Here is an 18,741-nt window from a genome sequence, read left to right on the forward strand (position 1 = left end):
CTCAGTGACTCTGTGCTTTATTGAGGAGGTTGTAGTTCAAGAAGAAAGGTTTCTATTACAACGTCTCATTTACTATAAAACTGCTTTATCCGTCCTCCACTGCTCACAGCAACTAATGGTGACATTATGATGGGCATCACAACACACACACACACACACACACACACACACACACACACACACACACACACACACATTTTTTAGGAACCTCAACAGAACCAAACGACAGAAACAAAGCCTGTATTCATATCCGACGGCTGGCTGTATTACATCTGGATCATCTGGGACTCAAATGGAAGGATTTTCTTTTCTTTCTTCACATTGCTTGACCCCTCAGTCTTTATTGTCTGGTTTCTCAGCCTGTGTGGAACCTCGCCATGCACAGGTACAGAGATGGACAGCACAGCACCCTGAACTCTGCCTTTGAGAATTACAATATATTTCCATGTATTTACGTCTTATCCTTTCCAATTCTCCAAAACACCCTGGCTGTTAAATGCAGAGATAAACAAAGTCTGTTCATGTGACACTTTTTACATGAAGTACAGCAGATATAGAGGTGGTGTTTCCTCTCAGTGGTGTACATCGACACACACAGTCCACAGCAGCATCATGAGGATGTTCCTCTTGATCTTCTACCTCTCAGGTCAGTGTTTCCACCTTACATTCCCCAGAGTGGAACATCTTCCCCTCATGCCTGCTCCATCAGTACCACTACGTTGCTTATCTTATGAACTGGACCGAAGCTCAGACCTACTGCAGAGAGATGTACACACACCTGGCCACCGTTGAGAACAGCTGGAGGTGGTCAGACAGCTACAGAGCGTTTGGAGCTGAATACAGGGACTGGGACACTGAACCAATGTTTAAATGAGGATACTTACGATTGTGTTCTGGTTTTAAGTGGTAGAGCACGGCTGCATTATCCTTGCACATATCAATATGCATTCATCTGTGATAATGGTAAATACCCAGCGAAGCATTCTTTCTACTTCGATAAAGATTATTTTGAATTTATTTTTATTTTTTTCTCTGTGAAACTAGTTTACCATTTGTGTGCTACGGCGTCCCTACACCTGATGAGTAGTTTACTGACCTTCAGTGGAAGACAGAGAATGCTGCATTACATGAGATATCGGTCATAGCCTGGCCCAACTCATACTGGATTTTTGAGATTTAGTAGTTAAAAAAAAAAAAATCCCATCATCTGATTTCATTTCAAAAACATAAACACATAACAAACAACAATCTTAATAATGTTTAGATGTGTTCTTTTTGATACAGACTACTGAGATATTTTACAGTGTAAAAGTCAATCTGTGGTGGATAGTTTATAAATGACCTCAAACCAAGTTTAACATTTCTGTGCTGACATCATATCTGCAGCAGTAGGTCAGTATATTTACTCACATGCTGTACTTTTTTTATATAATTGTAGTTGGATTGTTACATTTTCTGCTGCTTCGGTTCTGTCTCCAGAAATATCGGACTAATTTGCAACAGTGAATAGGTTTTGAAGGAATTTATCGATTTAATTTCTTTTCCACCAAAATAGGCAATCTACGCTATCCACTCATAGTGACTACAGCATTATGCAGCTCTGCTAATCACTCTTTCCCAAACCTTAACCAATGTGCGTTTTGTGCAGGATTGGGGGCCATCCACCCCAACCACCTCCCTGTGACTCCACTGCATTATATAAATGTAGTTGTCTCAGAATATAATCCTGAAAACAAATTTAGTAACATACCGATGTAATTTCTAGGAGACAGTGGTATGACTTTTACCTAATTTAACAAATCACTCGAAACCCTAGTGGTCCTGTGATGCCACTGCGATCACAGAATGATGTCAGGATAAATAATGAGAACGTCTGTCTGGCATGAAACATGAAACAGGTACTTTGTAACTGCAAACAAGTCTGACTTCCTCCTTTCTCCTTCTGCCTCATTAAAACTTCCACAATCTCTGAATATGCTAATTCATTTCATTTCTAAAGTTTCCCTGCTGGACACAAGATGTCTGCTACTTCACTGTGAAGTCCATTCTCAGTGGATGTGCACTGGTGGCTTCAGGTTTCTAAATCACGCTGTAGGAACAAGCAGAAACAGATTTTCGAGAGGAGGGGAGGTTTAAATATAAAGTGCACAAATGAATAAAAATGGCTGCTATCTGTGTTTCCCAGCTCCAGGACAGACTAACGGAGAGAGGAGTGTGTGGAGTCAGCCTGAGGTGGAGAGAGCATCCTGATGGAAGAGTCTTCCATGAGGAAGAAACTAAGATTCCACCTGTACTTGTGTTTACGTGTAATCCGTGGTGAATGTTGATTATTTCTGCTGAGACATACAGTACTATTATCACTGTACAGAAACCTGAATACATCCTAGAGGTTTGTTCATCATTATCGAAGTATTTTAATGAAATTACATTTTCTTCCAACTAAAACATATATATGACCTGGAAACACATTTTTGTTTAAGGTGAAACATTGTTTTCTTCAATCAATTTGGGATTTGGGCCTATTTTGCTTCCATAATATGTCTCAGGAGGCTGATGATGAGGCTGGAGGTGAGGAAAGTCAGGCTCTGTGAATATAGCTTGTGTCCAGGTCTTCGTTTTGTTTTCCTTTTCATTTTTATATATATATTAATTTAGAAATCCTGAGGTATAGGTCAACTGTATATAACTATTAAAAGTTTTCTTGCACCTCCAGGTTGGGAACCAGTGGTCTGGGTAGCCAACGCCTGAGTGTAGTCCCCCATCGATATGGTGTAAAATATTTCAATGAAATGTGATTTTCTTCTGAATGAAACAAAGAATACATTTTTACCAGTTTTTATTAAACTGATAAAATTGACAACTGATCCATTTCCAGTTGCATCAACACTGTCTCATTGTGTCTTTGAATGACTGCTTTGTACAGTTCAGGTAAACTGAGCTCTTAAAGTACCTGTGCAACACTGCCCTCTTGTGTTTCCATGGAAATACTGCAGTGAAGTTAGTTTGAGTCGTTCACTCCAGACTCAGCACTGTCTTCAGTTCCATCCCTTGGCTGTTCTCACTGTTAACCACAGCGGTTGCATTTAGGGGCCGTCAATAAATTACTGAAGAAATTCGCAGTTTCTTTTCAATTCTTCCAAGTCATGTGACGCAGTGACTCCAAATCAATGCAGAATTATATTACTACATTATAAAAGTAGGACACACCTCTTTTCATAGATTTCTAATGCTTCTTGTATTTTATATTGATATTTATTTATAATATTATATCATACAGACTCCAAATCAATGCTGAATTATATTACTTTACGAGACGATTAGGACATAACATTCTTGTATTTTATATTAGTATTTATATATTCCCAATAGCTCCAATGCTCCAAAGCTCAGATTAAAAAGTCCTGAAACTGAGGATGAAACAGAAGAAAGGAGCCAAATGAGCGGCTGCAGTACGAGAAGCTGCTGGTGTGTTTGCGGCTGCAGGAGAGCAGAGCAATCTGACAGTAGAACATGAGACACACTCGTTGTTTTCATTCAGGCCCAGTGGATTCTTGTAAATGAGATAAGGAGCACTAGGAGGAGCCAGAGGAACCTGTTTTTTTCACAGATTATCTGTCTCATGTACTACTGTCAGAATATGGTGAAAGTTTCAGAGAATATGACAAAAAGTTATTTTATAAAAGTTACCTACCTGCTTTAAACACGACGTTGTTATGGGTTAAATTACAGTAACAGATCACTGATTTAATGCACGCCAAGTGGCACGTATCAAACACACCTTAGATGTTGCATTACCAACAGGTGATTAATGCCCACAGTGGATCCTCCAGCGCTGCTTTCTATTTTCTATTTACTCCGTTGTTTAAATTCTGTCATTGTGTGAGCTGTTTGAGGACTTTCTGCTGTTTCTTACAGTTTCTGACGCAGTTCTGACTTCAGCTCACAAACTCAGTTTGACAGAAGACAGAGTGGACTGGTTATAGTGGGACAGGGAGGCAATGTGCCAGTGCAAATTATTCTTATTGCCTCCAGAACATTTATTTACCCAAATTTTCTTTTTTAAAAAAGCCATTCAGAAAATGGTCTAATGCAATTGAAGTATATTTTGTAGTCCCTTTATTGACCACATTTATGGCCATTTCATTTTTATGGCACATGTCACACATTTCTTGACGTAGGCTCCTGTTATTGAACCAGGCTCTGGCTCAGCTCAGAAACAGCAGCTCTGCATATAGTACTACTTTTGGCTTAAACTACAGTCAGATTTAGCAATGTTTATACCTATGGTTGTATGTGTACAAATATAGCACTTCAATTATTCTGTGTAATTATGCAAACCCTTATAATTCCCAGAACGCCATATTATTACATAATGCTTGGTATAAAATCCTAAAATATGGTAAAAACATCAACAGCTATTACACACACGTGTTGTGTTTCATTTATATTGAACTATGTTTTGTAAGTATGTTTTAATGCTTGGGTCTTCATTGCATTATTAAACTGAATGTTCTGGATGGTATTCAACAAACCTTTTTCCTTAAGGGATCCTTTCATATCATTCAGGAAAGTGACTCAGTGATATATTGTATGGATATTTTATATTATATTAAAAACTTAACCTACATAGTGAACTCAGAAACTGCAGCAAGTGTGTGGAAAAGGAGTGATTTGGATGAATTAGCAGATTATATCCTGTATTTATTATGATTTTTTAACAATCATATAAACTGACTTTTTTTTTGCCCCAGAATAACTTGATTTCACTCGTTGGATATACCTCATTCTTTTGTACCTGTTGAAATATCTTTAAAGGTCAGTACAACCTATATAATGCACTTTTATTGTACAGTCAACTAATATTCCTTAATAATTATTTGTGTGCATTCAGTATCCGGACACTTCAATAGAGCAGTCTACCAACTTACATAAACAGGACCCAACATGCCACCGCACGAACCCTTAGATCCTATAGGGGTATTGATTTTCAAACAATAACAGTAAAAAGTATAATAGGTCCCCTTCAATGCAAACATGTATTATCTCCCCTCACTATTGTAAACAAAGCAAATGATATACTATATACCTATTTCCTAAATTACAAAAAGTACTATACTCTTTAAAGTAAGCCGTCATTGAGTGAACTGGCGCCACTGTTGAAAGCTGCTGTTTTGGTTGTGTCACTGTTATAGTTCCTGTAAGCCTAACAAACCAGTGCAGACCTAGTACAGCACTCATTTTTCTCAGGTTTTATAAATTAGGCTAATAAAAAACATAATAATAGGATCCTATAACACATTCGTTAAATACAATCCAGAAATGTCCGGCTTTGGTAAAATCAATAAGACCCAAGCATGGTGACACTATTGTATGTTGCACCAGCCACCAACATACAAAACATAAGTCACTACCAATAAAACGTTTCTATATATTTTCTTTCATTATCTATACCAAGCATAAGGTAAAAATTCTGCAATTCTGTAAATTAATAAGATTTAGTATAATCCCATTGAACAATTTAACTGATATAAGTGCAGCTACCAATCATTGGTAAAACATTGCTGACTTTATCTGAATTATAAAAGCCATAAATGAAGAGCTGTTTGGGAGCTGGCTCTCATTGGTGAGCGGAGCCAAATGATCACTAAAGGAGCCAGAATTCCCATTAACTTACCAGCACAAGCTGACACAGTGTGTATCCAATCAGATAAAACCAACAGACGTACAAGTTATGGGAGTGATTTATTCCAGGATGCAGGTTGAGTGCACTACGCTCCCTGATGAGGACACACAATTGTTTCTAATAACAAAATCAAGAAACCAAATAAACCAGCAGAAAGAGGAAAAGAAAACGGTGTGGTCAAAATTACACGATCGGTGCCATCAGCTGTGAAACTCCTTCACTGTTATATCGGAATATCACAATTCCCACTTTCCCCTTTGTTAAAGGGGACACTGATACAATGACGACACATCACTAGAAAACTAACAAGTAGAACATGAGCAGAATATGTACAAAAAATGAATTAAGGTGTAAATCAGAACAAGTGAATGTGGTCTGCTGTTCGTATCAAATACAAGACGGACCAAGGGGTGATCTTGGTGCTAATGGTAGCATTGGTAGTCTGTAAAGGCCTTTCATCCAAAGACCTTTTGATACAGTCCGTAGACTTGTTCAATTGCTGTCCGATACGTGTTGACAGCAATGCTTATATCATTAGTGCAATCAAACAAACAAAAAGACTTCAGCAAAAGGCAACAGAAACAATAACCAGTGTTTTACACGTTCTGAGATAACTGACAAAAACTGACTGAAGTGTATCAAAAATATCCATATACATAGTTGTCACTGTGTAGTTGTGAGTACCTTTTTATAAGATGATGAAATTATTTCCAGTTAACAATGAAGACCATAAAATTATCTTAGTCATGAGATTACACTGAAAGTATTGGAGATGGATACATGTGAAGCAGGCAACGCGTTGAGGAAACTGCAAACAGTGAGAATTTTTCAAATTCCAACTTGGTGAAGGGTCACTCCAAAAGGAAAAACAAAGCTGTGTATTTTGGTAGCAGTGTAAAACACACACGTCAAAGGGAATATGTACAGAGAGGAGATTGTTCATATATACACATTTACATACAACAAACCAAACCTTTAAGGAGACATGATTCCACCGCGGGCTACGCCTAATATAGGCTGATACAGTAAAATATATCAACTACACCTTCCCTCCATGACAGCGGCCTTTGTCTCCATGGGGAACGAGTCGGCTTTGACCTCTGACCCAGAAAGTGCAGGGAAGAGGAAGAACGGGCATACTGTTTTTAGAAATAAATAAACTGGACAATGGGTAATGTCACTGAGCAGATTCACATCTGCTGCTTTAGGCACCATGGGACAGACGATGAGCTCCTACAAGGGTGGTGCTGATTTTAAACACCACTCAACAAACTTCTGTAAATGTGTGGACTTATAAACAAGATATGAATGTAGTGGGATTTCAAAAACGTGTAAACATACAATATATTCCAAAGAAGCTGTGCGCTCCAAGTACCTGTGAGTGGGAATTTAAGAAAGTGCAACACCGCCCTCTTGTGTTTGCATGTGTACACTTGTCACATGCAAATTCAAGGGTTTTTCATATCCTACATTCCATTGAGAGACTATTATTGCCTGTGAAGAGAGTGTATCTAGTAATTGTGGGAAACAAACTAAAATAAAAATAAAAGGGGGAGGAGTAAAAATATATATTTTTAATTGGACTACCCTAATGCACTCTGTTTGGCCTTCAGTGGCTGCAGCCAATGGATGGTTCAACCTCCTCTGACTGTGAATATTTTCTGGAAACCAGTGCGGTTGGTCATGCTCGCTGATTTTGAGTGTCTACAAGTGACAGACAACATACACACTGAGTTTTTTTTTCTTTTTTAAAACACAGATGAGTGAGTGTCCTTTTTGTGACGCCATCAAGACCTCCATCCTCACTGGGTGTCAGTGCAGTTCTCCAGGGCTGGTGTGGGACGTGAAGAGAAGGTAAGGGGGCTCGCAACGATGTAAAATACATTAGGTAAAGCAGAGGGCCTCGCATCCCCTTGCAGAAAGAGATTGAGTAGGGTAGTAAAAGTCCCTCGACCAGCCTCAGCCCCCACCCCACCCCCAAAGAAGAAAACAATTAATATACAAAAGCTGGAGCTGAAGGGTTGAGGAGGCCATGGAGTGGAGGTGAAGTGTCCGAGGGAGAGGAAGAGAGAGAAGGAGGAAGGCAGAGTGGAGTCCCTGTGCTCATTAGCCGGCTAGGCTAGGCTACGCTAGCTTGTTAGCATTGCCATGGCAGCCATCAGCTGGTCAGGTAACTGTGTAGTTCTCTGGAGTTGATGCTCAGGACCACACCAGAATGGTTGCCTGGCAACAAGAGGGAAGAAAGAAACAGGACAACAATTAAATAAGCGATGCTAAAAGAATACAAAGTCCAGATCATGACACAGCGTGGCTCACTAAAGGTACCCTGTGGAGTTTTCTGATAAATGGGTGCTTTTCGTTATGCTATCTTATTCTTCCACGCATCCTCTGTCCTCCCATGACCCAGAAATCCTTCCCCCCCGCCATAATGGAGGATCTTCCAAATTCTTAAAAGCAGCTCGGGGGAGCACCGGTGTGTTCTACGCAGACGGTTTTCTATCTATGTGGTAGTGTGGTGTATGAGGATATATAGATACAATAACAGTCACATGGTGAGATGAATATAATGTGTGCTGTCAATCTAACACCACAGAATTTACACGATCATTTAATTGCAAAGTGGAGCCTGACTGATTTTATCGGTTTATTGACCACAATACCAATTCTAGAAGGGAAAAATTCACGATTACCAAGATGGTGGTCAATAGAATGAATATCTGAGCTGGTATGAATATGAAAGGTACTCAGAAGGCTTTCTTAGACGCTCTTTAATGATATTTGTTTAAATGAAACATTCTTTAACATATAGGCTACAATGTCAACCGATTCTTGAAGTGAACCCTTTTCAAATGATAACAACAACAACAACAACAACAACAACAACAACAACAACAACAACAACAACAACAACAAACAGTCCTGACTGATTTTTTCTACTTTTTTCTAGTAACTAAATTATTTAGCATTATGTAAGAATGTGTGTGTGTTGTTTTTTTTGTGTGTTTTACTTATTCTACAATACAAACTGCTGCTTTGTGTGATGCAACACTTTGTGATTAAATGATCCTATATTTTCAGGATGTGAGACTATCACACAGCATGATTGCATTGTATCTCACCATGTAACCATGTTCTATTATATTATATGAAGATTATGCAACACTACAAAGTACATTCACACCAAACATGAGCAGCACTGTGAGCCACAAGTGAAGTTGTGTTCTTTTTAGATCACACCCAGCCAACTTGATCAAAAACTTCAAGCCTCCTCTCTCCTTGTTCCTCCTCTCCTCGAGGTGCATTTAGGGAAATGGAAACTCCCCAATGATGGCAAAGGGGGAGCGAGGACATGTGCAAGCACAAGTTAGCGAATGAAAAGCACCCAGCATGAGGTTGAGGGAGTGCATCTCAGCTGCATATGATCTGCAATGCCGACTGAAGCTGCTATGGAAAATAAATTCACTCAATACAATTTTCATATTAACTCTTTTAAAAAACAAAGACTACCCCTAACCCATTACAAATAATTCAGGAGTGTCTTAAATATATATGAAATATATTCTATTGCCTTTTCTCCAAAGCGCCCTTTGTGGTCAAGAACTCCACATGGTACCTTTAATGTTCATCAGATTGACATCCATGCAAAATGAATAATAGTTTTATATACACAAGCCCTTTAAATGTTGGTCACGCTCAGTGATGTAGTGGTAGATAACAGAGCAGCGTTCAGTTATGGTCATAATGTCGAGCAATGTGCGCACAGACTAAGGATTTGTTTATTCTCATTAGTTTGTGATGATATTAATCATAGTTACTAATGTTACCATCAACACCTCTGTTAACCTTCCACTACATCCCAGACCACTAGGCCTTTCAGTGTCATCATAAGCATAGCCATCATATCATATTATATCATACTGCCATGGAATATACTGTCAGTGCTTTTGGAAGGCATGAGTATGGCAGTGTATTGCTGCCATGCCAGAAAAAGAACAGCTCAATATCATGTTATTACAACATACACAACATTTACATTAGAACATTGTTATAACATGATATTGATATCATATCAATACACTGGTGTACATGACTCACCATAAGCAAATACTACGAGCACTCACATCACAAATTTACCATAATCCAGGATACATTTAAGACAGTTATGACCAGCCATCAGTTAACAGTTGTCTAAATGCAGACTACACAGTTTAAGTACAAATCTAATTAGAGTAATAAGTCAATTTAACGCCATAGTGGCAGTGTATTTTCGTAGTTTTGCCACAGCACTGTGGCACAGTAACAAGATATAGTCATGATATGTTCTGAATGTGCTTGCAAATGCAGGTGATGACCGTAAAGTGCCTGAGACCAACCTTTGAGGCAAAAGAAAAGCCTTTCAGTAAAAGAAGTGATAATGATGAAAAAGGGGAAGTCCTCCAGTACCTTGGTGTGTGTTAGCTGCTGGTGTTAGTGGCTTGGGATTTAGTAGCAGTGGTTAGTGGTAGTCCTTATAAGGGAACGGAAGGCGGGGCTACCTCCTGCGTTACCTAGAGTCTGCGAGTCCAGGTCATCGTCGATGAACTCCTCGCCCTGGATGATGTGCTGGGTGTCCTCGCTGTGGTTGACGGGGCTGGTCATTTCCTGCTCCTTCTCGTTGTGCATCTGGGCGTAGACGTTGCGGCTGCCTGGAAGCTTCCTGAAAAACAGTGGAGGATAGGCATCCTCAGTCCTAAGCCAAGGACTGTGGGATTTGTTGTTTTTGTAAGATGGGGCTGTAGTTTGGCACTGCATGTTTTAATTCAAGTGACTTTTCGGTGGACATTTGTGTTTGGGACGTGAGGAGGTGCCGCTGGTGTGTTATTAACATGAAACGCAAGCATGCAGTGACACAAGGGGGTTAGATAAAACTGTACATCATCCCATCCCTTATTAGGTCTCATTGTTGCAAATTAATCAAGACTAATCTATGGCCCACCCTAACAATGTATGTATTCATTGTCATGCACCGGAAGAGTATTGTAACATGCTTCCATCCAGCTCACTGTTGATGCTTTAAAACTCAACTGTGAACTTTGTTGATTTTCAGAACATCAAGAATGAGCTCAGAGTAAGTTTCTGCACTTCAGAGTGTGGCTACTGGGAGGTATGAAATATTAGTGTTTTCATGCTCAGTGTATGCTGCAGTATCTCCATATTCTTGAGAGTAAATCCCCTGATTTACAGAACAACATAGCAACTGTGTAATTACTGGGGTCATTAGAATCTGGAGGCCTACAAATCCAACTGTTAGTGAGAACACAGATATAGAAACGTGACATTGGCTGCTGCTGGATGATGCCACTATACGTCTACGTGGTGGCCACATTGTGGAAGTCAAGATCTGCTAGTTATCAGTACTGAGAGATGGAGACTTCACGACAAAATGTAACTCACTACATTCTGAACCGATTTTCATGAAATTTGGTTTGTTATAAATGTAAGAAACTGGATGGTATACTGGTTACTTGTAGGAATTAATTAATTTGTGGAGGCAAATGGAATCAGCTCTATGCCAAAAAAATAACCTTCTGAATAACTACAACTTCCACTGTCTGGGGCATGCAGACTGCCACAATGAATGGGCAACATCAGTGTAAATTATTTAGAATCTTAGCTTCTGTCAGTTTCTCTAAAAATTGAGATTTCCATATCGCTTATAATGCTATAAAGCCACCTGCTTGCTTGATTGTGGAAAATGGGAAATTTGTCTTTAACGTATTTTTCAACAAAAGTGATTTTCTTCCCCCACACAGTTATTCTTGCCAGTCTAATGGTAACTATGGCACCATGCGTTGATACTTTATGCCCAGCTCAAACACACAAGTCTACATGTATGTATAGATCTAGCTCTTGTTATGATTCGGCACAACTGAACTATTTCCAAATGGAGCTCTGGGTGTAAATCACTCTCTACGGCCGAGCTGGGTTGTGAGCTTTCTGCTATCATTACTACACGGTCGTAGTTGAATAATTGGCTTGTTTCAGCCTGACCTACATTTCATTTTCAATCAACGAAAGTGACATTGTGTGACTCCTGTCTGTCATGCAGCAGCCCAGACAGCTGCAGTATTGCTCCTTTTTTTAAACAATCAATTATAAATTGAATTATTAATATTTACTCAAATTTAAAATATTCACTGACAGCCCTGTTAACTAGCAGATCTTCACCTTCCCAATATGGCGCAGACGCACGTCATATTGACAGCACGCTATGTATGTTTCTATATCTATGGGTTAGAAACAGCAGAAGAACCACTAACTAATATTGCTACTGCTTCTGTTTTTGTCTGTAGAGACTGGTCAAAAAGTAACTCTGACATGACATGAATCACCTTTTGAACTTGTAGAGGATGAAGGAGCCGGTGGCAATGATGCTGATTAGGAAAATGACTGCTAGAGCCCAAACACCTGGACCTCCAGCAGCTCCATGGTAGCCTGGGGTGATAATATAAATACATAAACCAATTAAAAAATCGCATCATGTTTGCACCATTAGAACATAACTTTACACACAAACCCAGAAAGTGTAGTGAGAAAGAAGAAGATCTTAAGACAAAAACTGCAGGAGTGGAGGGATAGAAGTGGTAAGAAATTCAAAACAAGTTTCTCTTAAAGAAGTCCAACTCCACAGAACTCAAGACCACTTTAAACTCAGTGAAGGATAATCAGGCGGATGAAAAAGCACAGCACAGACAGGTTATAACTGGAGAAGATGATTTGTTCGGAAACCAGGACAGGAAAAGGTGCAGGAGTCAGAGAGTATCAAGGTTAAGTGCAGGTTTATGGTTCATGAACGCACCAGTGTCTGCTGTTGTAGCTGTTGAGTCATTAGCAATTAGACCTAGCCCGTGGAAATAAATCAATAACATGCAATTATCATTAAAAAACATCAAACATTTTAGTTTTAAAAAGCAGACTATATAGGGAAATAAAATAACATTCAAAAGTACAGTACCAGCGTTTGGGTCAGCTAGCATCACCAGCACTTGTAGACCTCCTCGCACCACAAAGCTGACATTGTTGTCATTGAAGGCCTGCGTGATGGCTGGAATACGCTGAGGACAAGAAAACATTCAATTAAAGAATATACTAGCTTTGTTTGGCGCAGTTCTCATAAGTGTCATCTCTTACAACCCAAAAGTTTGCAGGCCTGAAATTGGGACGACTATAAAATACAAGAAAATTGTGAATATGTGCCTCTCTGTGGTTTCAGAAAATAGAGTGCTACAGGAATGAGTCCTAAAACCCAGGACTGAATTAGTATTTTTGCACTTCGGTTTCCCTTCTCCTCTTCTCTTGCTAACAAGTGGCTAAATGAGACTACAGAGGTTGTCAGAGATATTAAATGTCAGCCTTTACAACCTTGTATTTATGCTCTTCCAAACTATTCTAACTCAAAGTTTACAATCCGTACATTTTAGTTTCACAATTCAATTACAAGTGCAGTAGTGGTAACACTGAAGTCATTTGACTGTGGTGTAGTTTGTTTATAGCTTATTATAACATTAGCTTTTTACTCTGGCGATTGCATTTCTGCCTCAGAAAACCTTTTGTCGAAGGAACCAGGGCGATGGTAACTTCCAAGGTGACCTACAAAAGTACATCATCCCTGCTGCACTCTACAGGGGAGGGATATTAACCAACAATGCGATTTTGTTTCTAGGACAAAAATGTTGTTTTTCCCAGATGTACCTTATCAACAAACATGCTCCTCTTGGCTGGTTTGCTGTCCAGTGGGAGGACGTACAGGTCAGCTGTTGTGGGGAGGCCCGGCTTCACCACCGTAACCAGGGACTCCTGAGGGACACCTGTGATCTGAAGGAAGATGGTTTTGAGGTCAGTCACATCTTAAAACTCTACAGAGCTTTTTAGCCTCTTTTAGCTCTGTTTCTGTTTTGCGGCCCCACAAACTGCTCTCATCAACCCACTGTACGCTACATGCCCACCACATTTCAAATCAGTAGTAACAAAAGTAATATGTTACCGCCCAACACTGGATGTGTTTTTTGTTTCTTTTTCCTCTGCTGGAGCCATTAGTTCAAGAGGGCCAGTGTTATGAACGCTAACTTAAGGAAAGCAGGCAGGGTGTGTGTTGAAATCATCATTTATAGTCAGTTCATTTTAAAGTCCTACCTTAGCGAGTATTTTGGTGACCACCTGGCCAATGTCCTCTCTCCACTCTGGGATATTTGGGTTGAATCGGTCCAGGTTCGTGCTGAAGCTCAGTGGGATGACCTGGAAGTTATCTGGAATCGGACAGAACCGGGTAATAGTTAGCAATCACAGCAGCATTAATTAAAAATCAGGTATTCAGGTGTTGTTGGGATTTCTTTTTGCTGTGGTACCAGGAAACCTTATTTTGAGCAGACTTATATGGAACATTCAACTACAATCTCAAGCTTGCTTCAGCTGAAGTTAAGCTGAGAAATGAACCTCAATGTCACATGACTGTTTGAAACAGCACAGTCGCTCTCTTAAAAAAAACAAACGCATCGGTTTGTAGAAAGCTATTTGGACATATTTCAACAGATGACATCATGCGATATTTTAATCAATCAGCAGGTTTGTGTGTCTGAATGAGTCAGAGACCAAGAAGACCTGTTAAGAAATTCTTACAACTGAGTAAGACTGACATGTTGTCCAAAGCTCTGTTAGAAGCTAATAATGAGCTAGACTAATGTTTCCACAATAATTTGACTTATTGTCTGTTATGGGTAGTTTAAAGGTAGTAAGTTTAAATATACAGTAATGCTACATTTGAAATATGGTGTAAATTGTTAAACTGTTTTTCTTGCGCCCCGTGTGGCGAGTGGACATAAAAAAACAATGTTTATGCTGGAAAAAGAATATTAGTGTGTTACCGTAGACTCGGACTGTCCTGGTATCCTGCACCATGGACCGGCCGTTAGAAGCCTGGACGGTGACTGAAACCTCTCCTGTCTCTGGGAAACGGGTCAGAAGGCTGTTCTGCAGAGTCAGCGTAGGCTACAGGAGAAATCACAACAGGCTGGCTGTTAGTTTGGTCAGCTGTGTATACAGGAGGTCAGAAAGAATGGCTTCCTTGATGACAAGATGAAATTGGTCAATAACCAATACTGTACACAAACAATGTGACAGTGACAAAGCCACAGACAATTATCACCTGAATCTGCAGCTCCCCTGAGTTTTACTGAGGTCTAAAGTGAGTTTATGCTCACTGTTTAGCTGCTTTGACAAGTTCCCCATATCAATTAAAAAAATTATGATATGCAAAAGCTGTGTTCGCAACCTGTATCTGCTGCCCTAGTGGCCAAACACATTGCAGGTTTAAAGGCGCAATAATCAACATTTTTATAGCTACAATAGAAGTAATGACATGAGTAATATAATAAGGGTCACAAGTAGGGATGAATCCACTGTGAAACCAAACCTGCAATTCCCCTCAGTTCTACAGAGCTCTTCAGCACATCTTTCAGCTCACTGTTTTGATTTCCTGCCCTGAAAGTTTAATTCAACCCACAGAGGCTGCTGCTTGTAACCACATAGCTCTGATAAACCCACTGTACATGTTAAACCCAACATCAAACAGCAGTCACATTTAATTAACTATTTCACTGTTGTTACAAGATGAAGTTTGTGGTCTTTTACCCGCAGGTTGTCTCCTATCCACCAGTAGAAGACGGTCAGGTTGGCCTCAGTGGGGAGAACTATGGCTGTCAGATTGACCTCATGGTTTCTTCCAGCAATGGGAACCACTTCCAAGTGCACTTCCTGCAGAGGAGCTGTAAAAGGAAAAACCTGATTTATAGGAATTACAAAGCAAACTATTTTATTCAGAGGCAGAAAAATGATTTAGTTTTGAATGCATTTGCAGGTCAAAGTAACATAAATGTGAAAATTATCACACAACGTTCCAAATAAGAACCAAGTATAATCTTTACAAAATAAAGGGATGACAGTTCAGTGAGTCTCCCACAAGAGTCTTCATTATCCACTTAAACCCACAAAATGAAACCAGCTCTTTGGGTTTTAAAGCTGCACAAAGACAGAGACGTCTTATCAAAGTAAAAGACAAAATAGGAATTTCCAATCCCCACTCACTGAAACACCATAGAGCTACCTTATATGTTAAATTTAAGTGTCAGATGCAGTCAGTGGCAGGGAGTCTTTTCTACCCACAAGGTAAAAAATCTAAAGTTACCATGGAAGCGCAAGTCAAACCTGTCTTCTTCACAGCAGGGGGTGAGTTTTTGAGCAACGAGACATATCAGAGATGACTGAACAGACTGCAAAAGAATGTTTTCACTATCTTTATCTTTCTGTTTAAACAAAATTTAGGTCAAAGGACTGTGCAGGTGACAGACATGTCCCTTGCAAAAATGGGGACAGGACTCAACTTGTCTGCTGTCAGACTAACTTAAGACTCAATTTGACTTGGTGATTCGTAAGTACTGAAAAATGCAATATTGTGTGCAGTTTTAAACTCTCATATCCAGGATGCACTCAACGTTTCTATAAGCTAATGTACACCTTCAGCTGCAGCTGCTTTTAATGAATTAGTCTATCCACATAAATTAGTAGCTAAATAGTTTTCTGCTCCTCTCCGGCATAGTGCCTATGTTCTTCCCTGAAGCACAAATCATTTATTCTTATTTGTTTGTCTTTTTTCATTTGTTTATTACATTCATTATTAGAAAAACTTTATTTTTTATTACACTGTTTTAAACAAACTGAAGGGGGCAGCTGCTTACTGCGTGAGACATGTGTGATAAGAATATCTGAAACATTCTGACTGGATGAAGACCCAACTAGGATCAAAAGGTTGCCATTATTAAAATTTAGTGGTATGGGGTATGTGTGTGGGCTTTACTGATTTTTTTAATTGATGCTGTTTTCTGACAGCCTTGCATTTAAGTGATGATAATAGCTTTTTTTCTAAAAATATCTAATAAAATGTTTTTGTATAAATGCTCAATACAGCTTAATGATAAATGATCTTATATAGAATATACACAGTTGTCCAATAACCATATACAAACATCCAGTGACTGTCTGGGAGGCTGACCTGTGACCTGGATGTACATGGTGGCCTCGTCGTGCCCTGCCATGTTCTCGGCCTTCACTGTGACCTTGTAAACACCCGGTTTTGCGTAGCGATGCTGGATGGGCTCATCCGTCACTGTCAGGTTCTGGTAGATGGCCCTAACTCCATCACCAAGGTCCACCTGGTACTTGGTGCTGCTGGTATCGCCCTGTTAGGAATGGACAGGGACTTTCAGCAGATTCAAATTGAACAGGAGGAAGGAAAGGAAGAACAGGCAAGAGAACAACCTTCATCCTACCTGCTCCTGGTGAACAATGAATGTGATGTCATCACCAGGCGCAACAGCCAACATCTGCCCTTTGATGCCGACCTGTAGTCCTTGAGGGGGAAGCAGAGGGCAGTTGTGCTGTTTGGCGCTCTGCTGCTTGTTTAGTCCCCCTTCACACACGTTGGATATCACCTTCCTGTAGCTGAGACACACCAGACGACAGTGCAAGTTTAAGAGCATGGAGGTGTATGCCCATGAATAGTTCAACATTTTGGGAAAAGCACTTCTTTTCTTCTTTTGTTTTGTTTTCAGGGAGTGAGATGAGAAGATCAGTATCAACCTATCAGTGTATTAAATAACGAGCTGGAGACCAGAGGCAGTTAGCTTTGAAGGAAAGACTGGAAGCTGGGGGAGACACTCTCATTAGTTTGATCCATTCATGAACAGAAATGCAGAAATGACAACTTGCAGTTTTAGGGGGAGTTGAATATTAATTCTTTTTTGGCAACAGGCTAGCTGTTTTCCCTGGCTAACCACGTCCTGTAGCACACAGACACTATATTGACAGACAGATGGATGTTGATCTCATCTCGCTGCTGAAAAAATGAATATCCATGTTTCCCAAAAACTTTCTTTGAGTCTGCCGCAATGTTGTGTGTGTGTACATGCACAGACCCAGTGCTGGTCTCAAAGGTTTGTCCTAGATGGCAGTCTTCGGGTGGTGAATCTGGATCATGCCAGAAGTCAGCGAAGCAGCGTTTGCCCTCAACATGGGAGCGTTCAAAACCATAGTCACTACACAAATACACACACACACACACACACACACACACACACACACACACACACACACACACACACACACACACACATCCACAAAGGTTTAAAGTTGTTGGCAATTTCATGCCAGCAACATTTGATGGATAGAACAATAGTACAACAAAAATGCAACACTGTATCATCGTTGTAAGTATATGTGTAATTCAATATTTTTGATGTCAGCTTTAATGTGACCAAAAAAATATTGTGCATATGTACTGTAAATAAGATGAAAATGTATTTGTACTGACCGCATAATTCACAATGGCAGAGGAAATAATTGACAGTGTGGATGCAATGAAGCAAAGATTCTGTCTTGGCAATCAAATTTTTAATTTTCTATGGTAATTCTATAAGTTTCATATAATTTAATCTTTCTGTGCCATTTTATTTAACCTGACCAGTGTTTAGGATTCAGTAGTATCTGGCAGTGAATTTGCAGATTGCAACTAACTGAACACTGCTCGTGTTAGTGTTAGTGTTAGTGCTCACCAGTTGAAGTCTTTCTCTGTACACTGGCAGGGTTTGGTGGTGAGAGCCGAGGTGTAGCTTTTTCCTTTGATACAGAATGCCGTGTCCTTTCTTTTCCTGAAACTCCGCTCCTGGCCCATAATGCACTTCTCTCCCTGAGGGTGACCATGGAGAAGTGAGATTTCAGTTTAAAATATAATCAAAAACTGTCACAACATCGACTTATCATTTAAGAATGTCATCAACATTGAGTGAGTTGAGTTTCTCTGGCCATTATTACATTGGCTGTTAAGGAATAAATGACTCTGTAGCCTAACCCTGTGCCAAATGAAACATTATTTAAGTGCAATTTTTGATTACAGACCAATTTGTTTTGGTTGTGTGGTTTTATTTGTCAAGTATATTTTAATATTTTTTAACATTCCAATTCCAATGTCT

General features: G+C 39.7%; 1 protein-coding gene across 7 annotated transcripts in view; it reads right to left on the bottom strand.

The window, feature by feature from the left end:
* Positions 1-5,723: 5,723 nt before the first annotated feature.
* sorcs2 (sortilin-related VPS10 domain containing receptor 2) overlaps positions 5,724-18,741 on the bottom strand; it is a 310,217-nt gene continuing 297,199 nt past the window's right edge. The window contains exons 16-28 of one of the 7 annotated variants that reach the window (XM_051375291.1): positions 18,325-18,458; positions 17,689-17,808; positions 17,044-17,215; positions 16,767-16,953; positions 15,350-15,483; positions 14,584-14,707; positions 13,856-13,968; positions 13,415-13,537; positions 12,678-12,777; positions 12,522-12,563; positions 12,055-12,157; positions 10,219-10,424; positions 5,724-7,906 (exon numbers count right to left, since the gene is read on the bottom strand). In XM_051375291.1, coding sequence (XP_051231251.1) covers positions 7,842-7,906; positions 10,219-10,424; positions 12,055-12,157; positions 12,522-12,563; positions 12,678-12,777; positions 13,415-13,537; positions 13,856-13,968; positions 14,584-14,707; positions 15,350-15,483; positions 16,767-16,953; positions 17,044-17,215; positions 17,689-17,808; positions 18,325-18,458 — 1,623 coding nt within the window. In that variant the 3' untranslated portion in view covers positions 5,724-7,841. Of the gene's footprint in view, positions 7,907-10,126; positions 10,425-12,054; positions 12,158-12,521; positions 12,564-12,677; positions 12,778-13,414; positions 13,538-13,855; positions 13,969-14,583; positions 14,708-15,349; positions 15,484-16,766; positions 16,954-17,043; positions 17,216-17,688; positions 17,809-18,324; positions 18,459-18,741 lie in introns of all 7 variants that reach the window. The other 6 variants (XM_051375293.1, XM_051375295.1, XM_051375292.1 and 3 more) reach the window with 6 other exon arrangements.

The sequence above is a fragment of the Dicentrarchus labrax genome, unplaced genomic scaffold (genome assembly GCF_905237075.1).
Source record: "Dicentrarchus labrax unplaced genomic scaffold, dlabrax2021, whole genome shotgun sequence".
Classification (NCBI taxonomy): Eukaryota; Metazoa; Chordata; class Actinopteri; family Moronidae; genus Dicentrarchus; species Dicentrarchus labrax.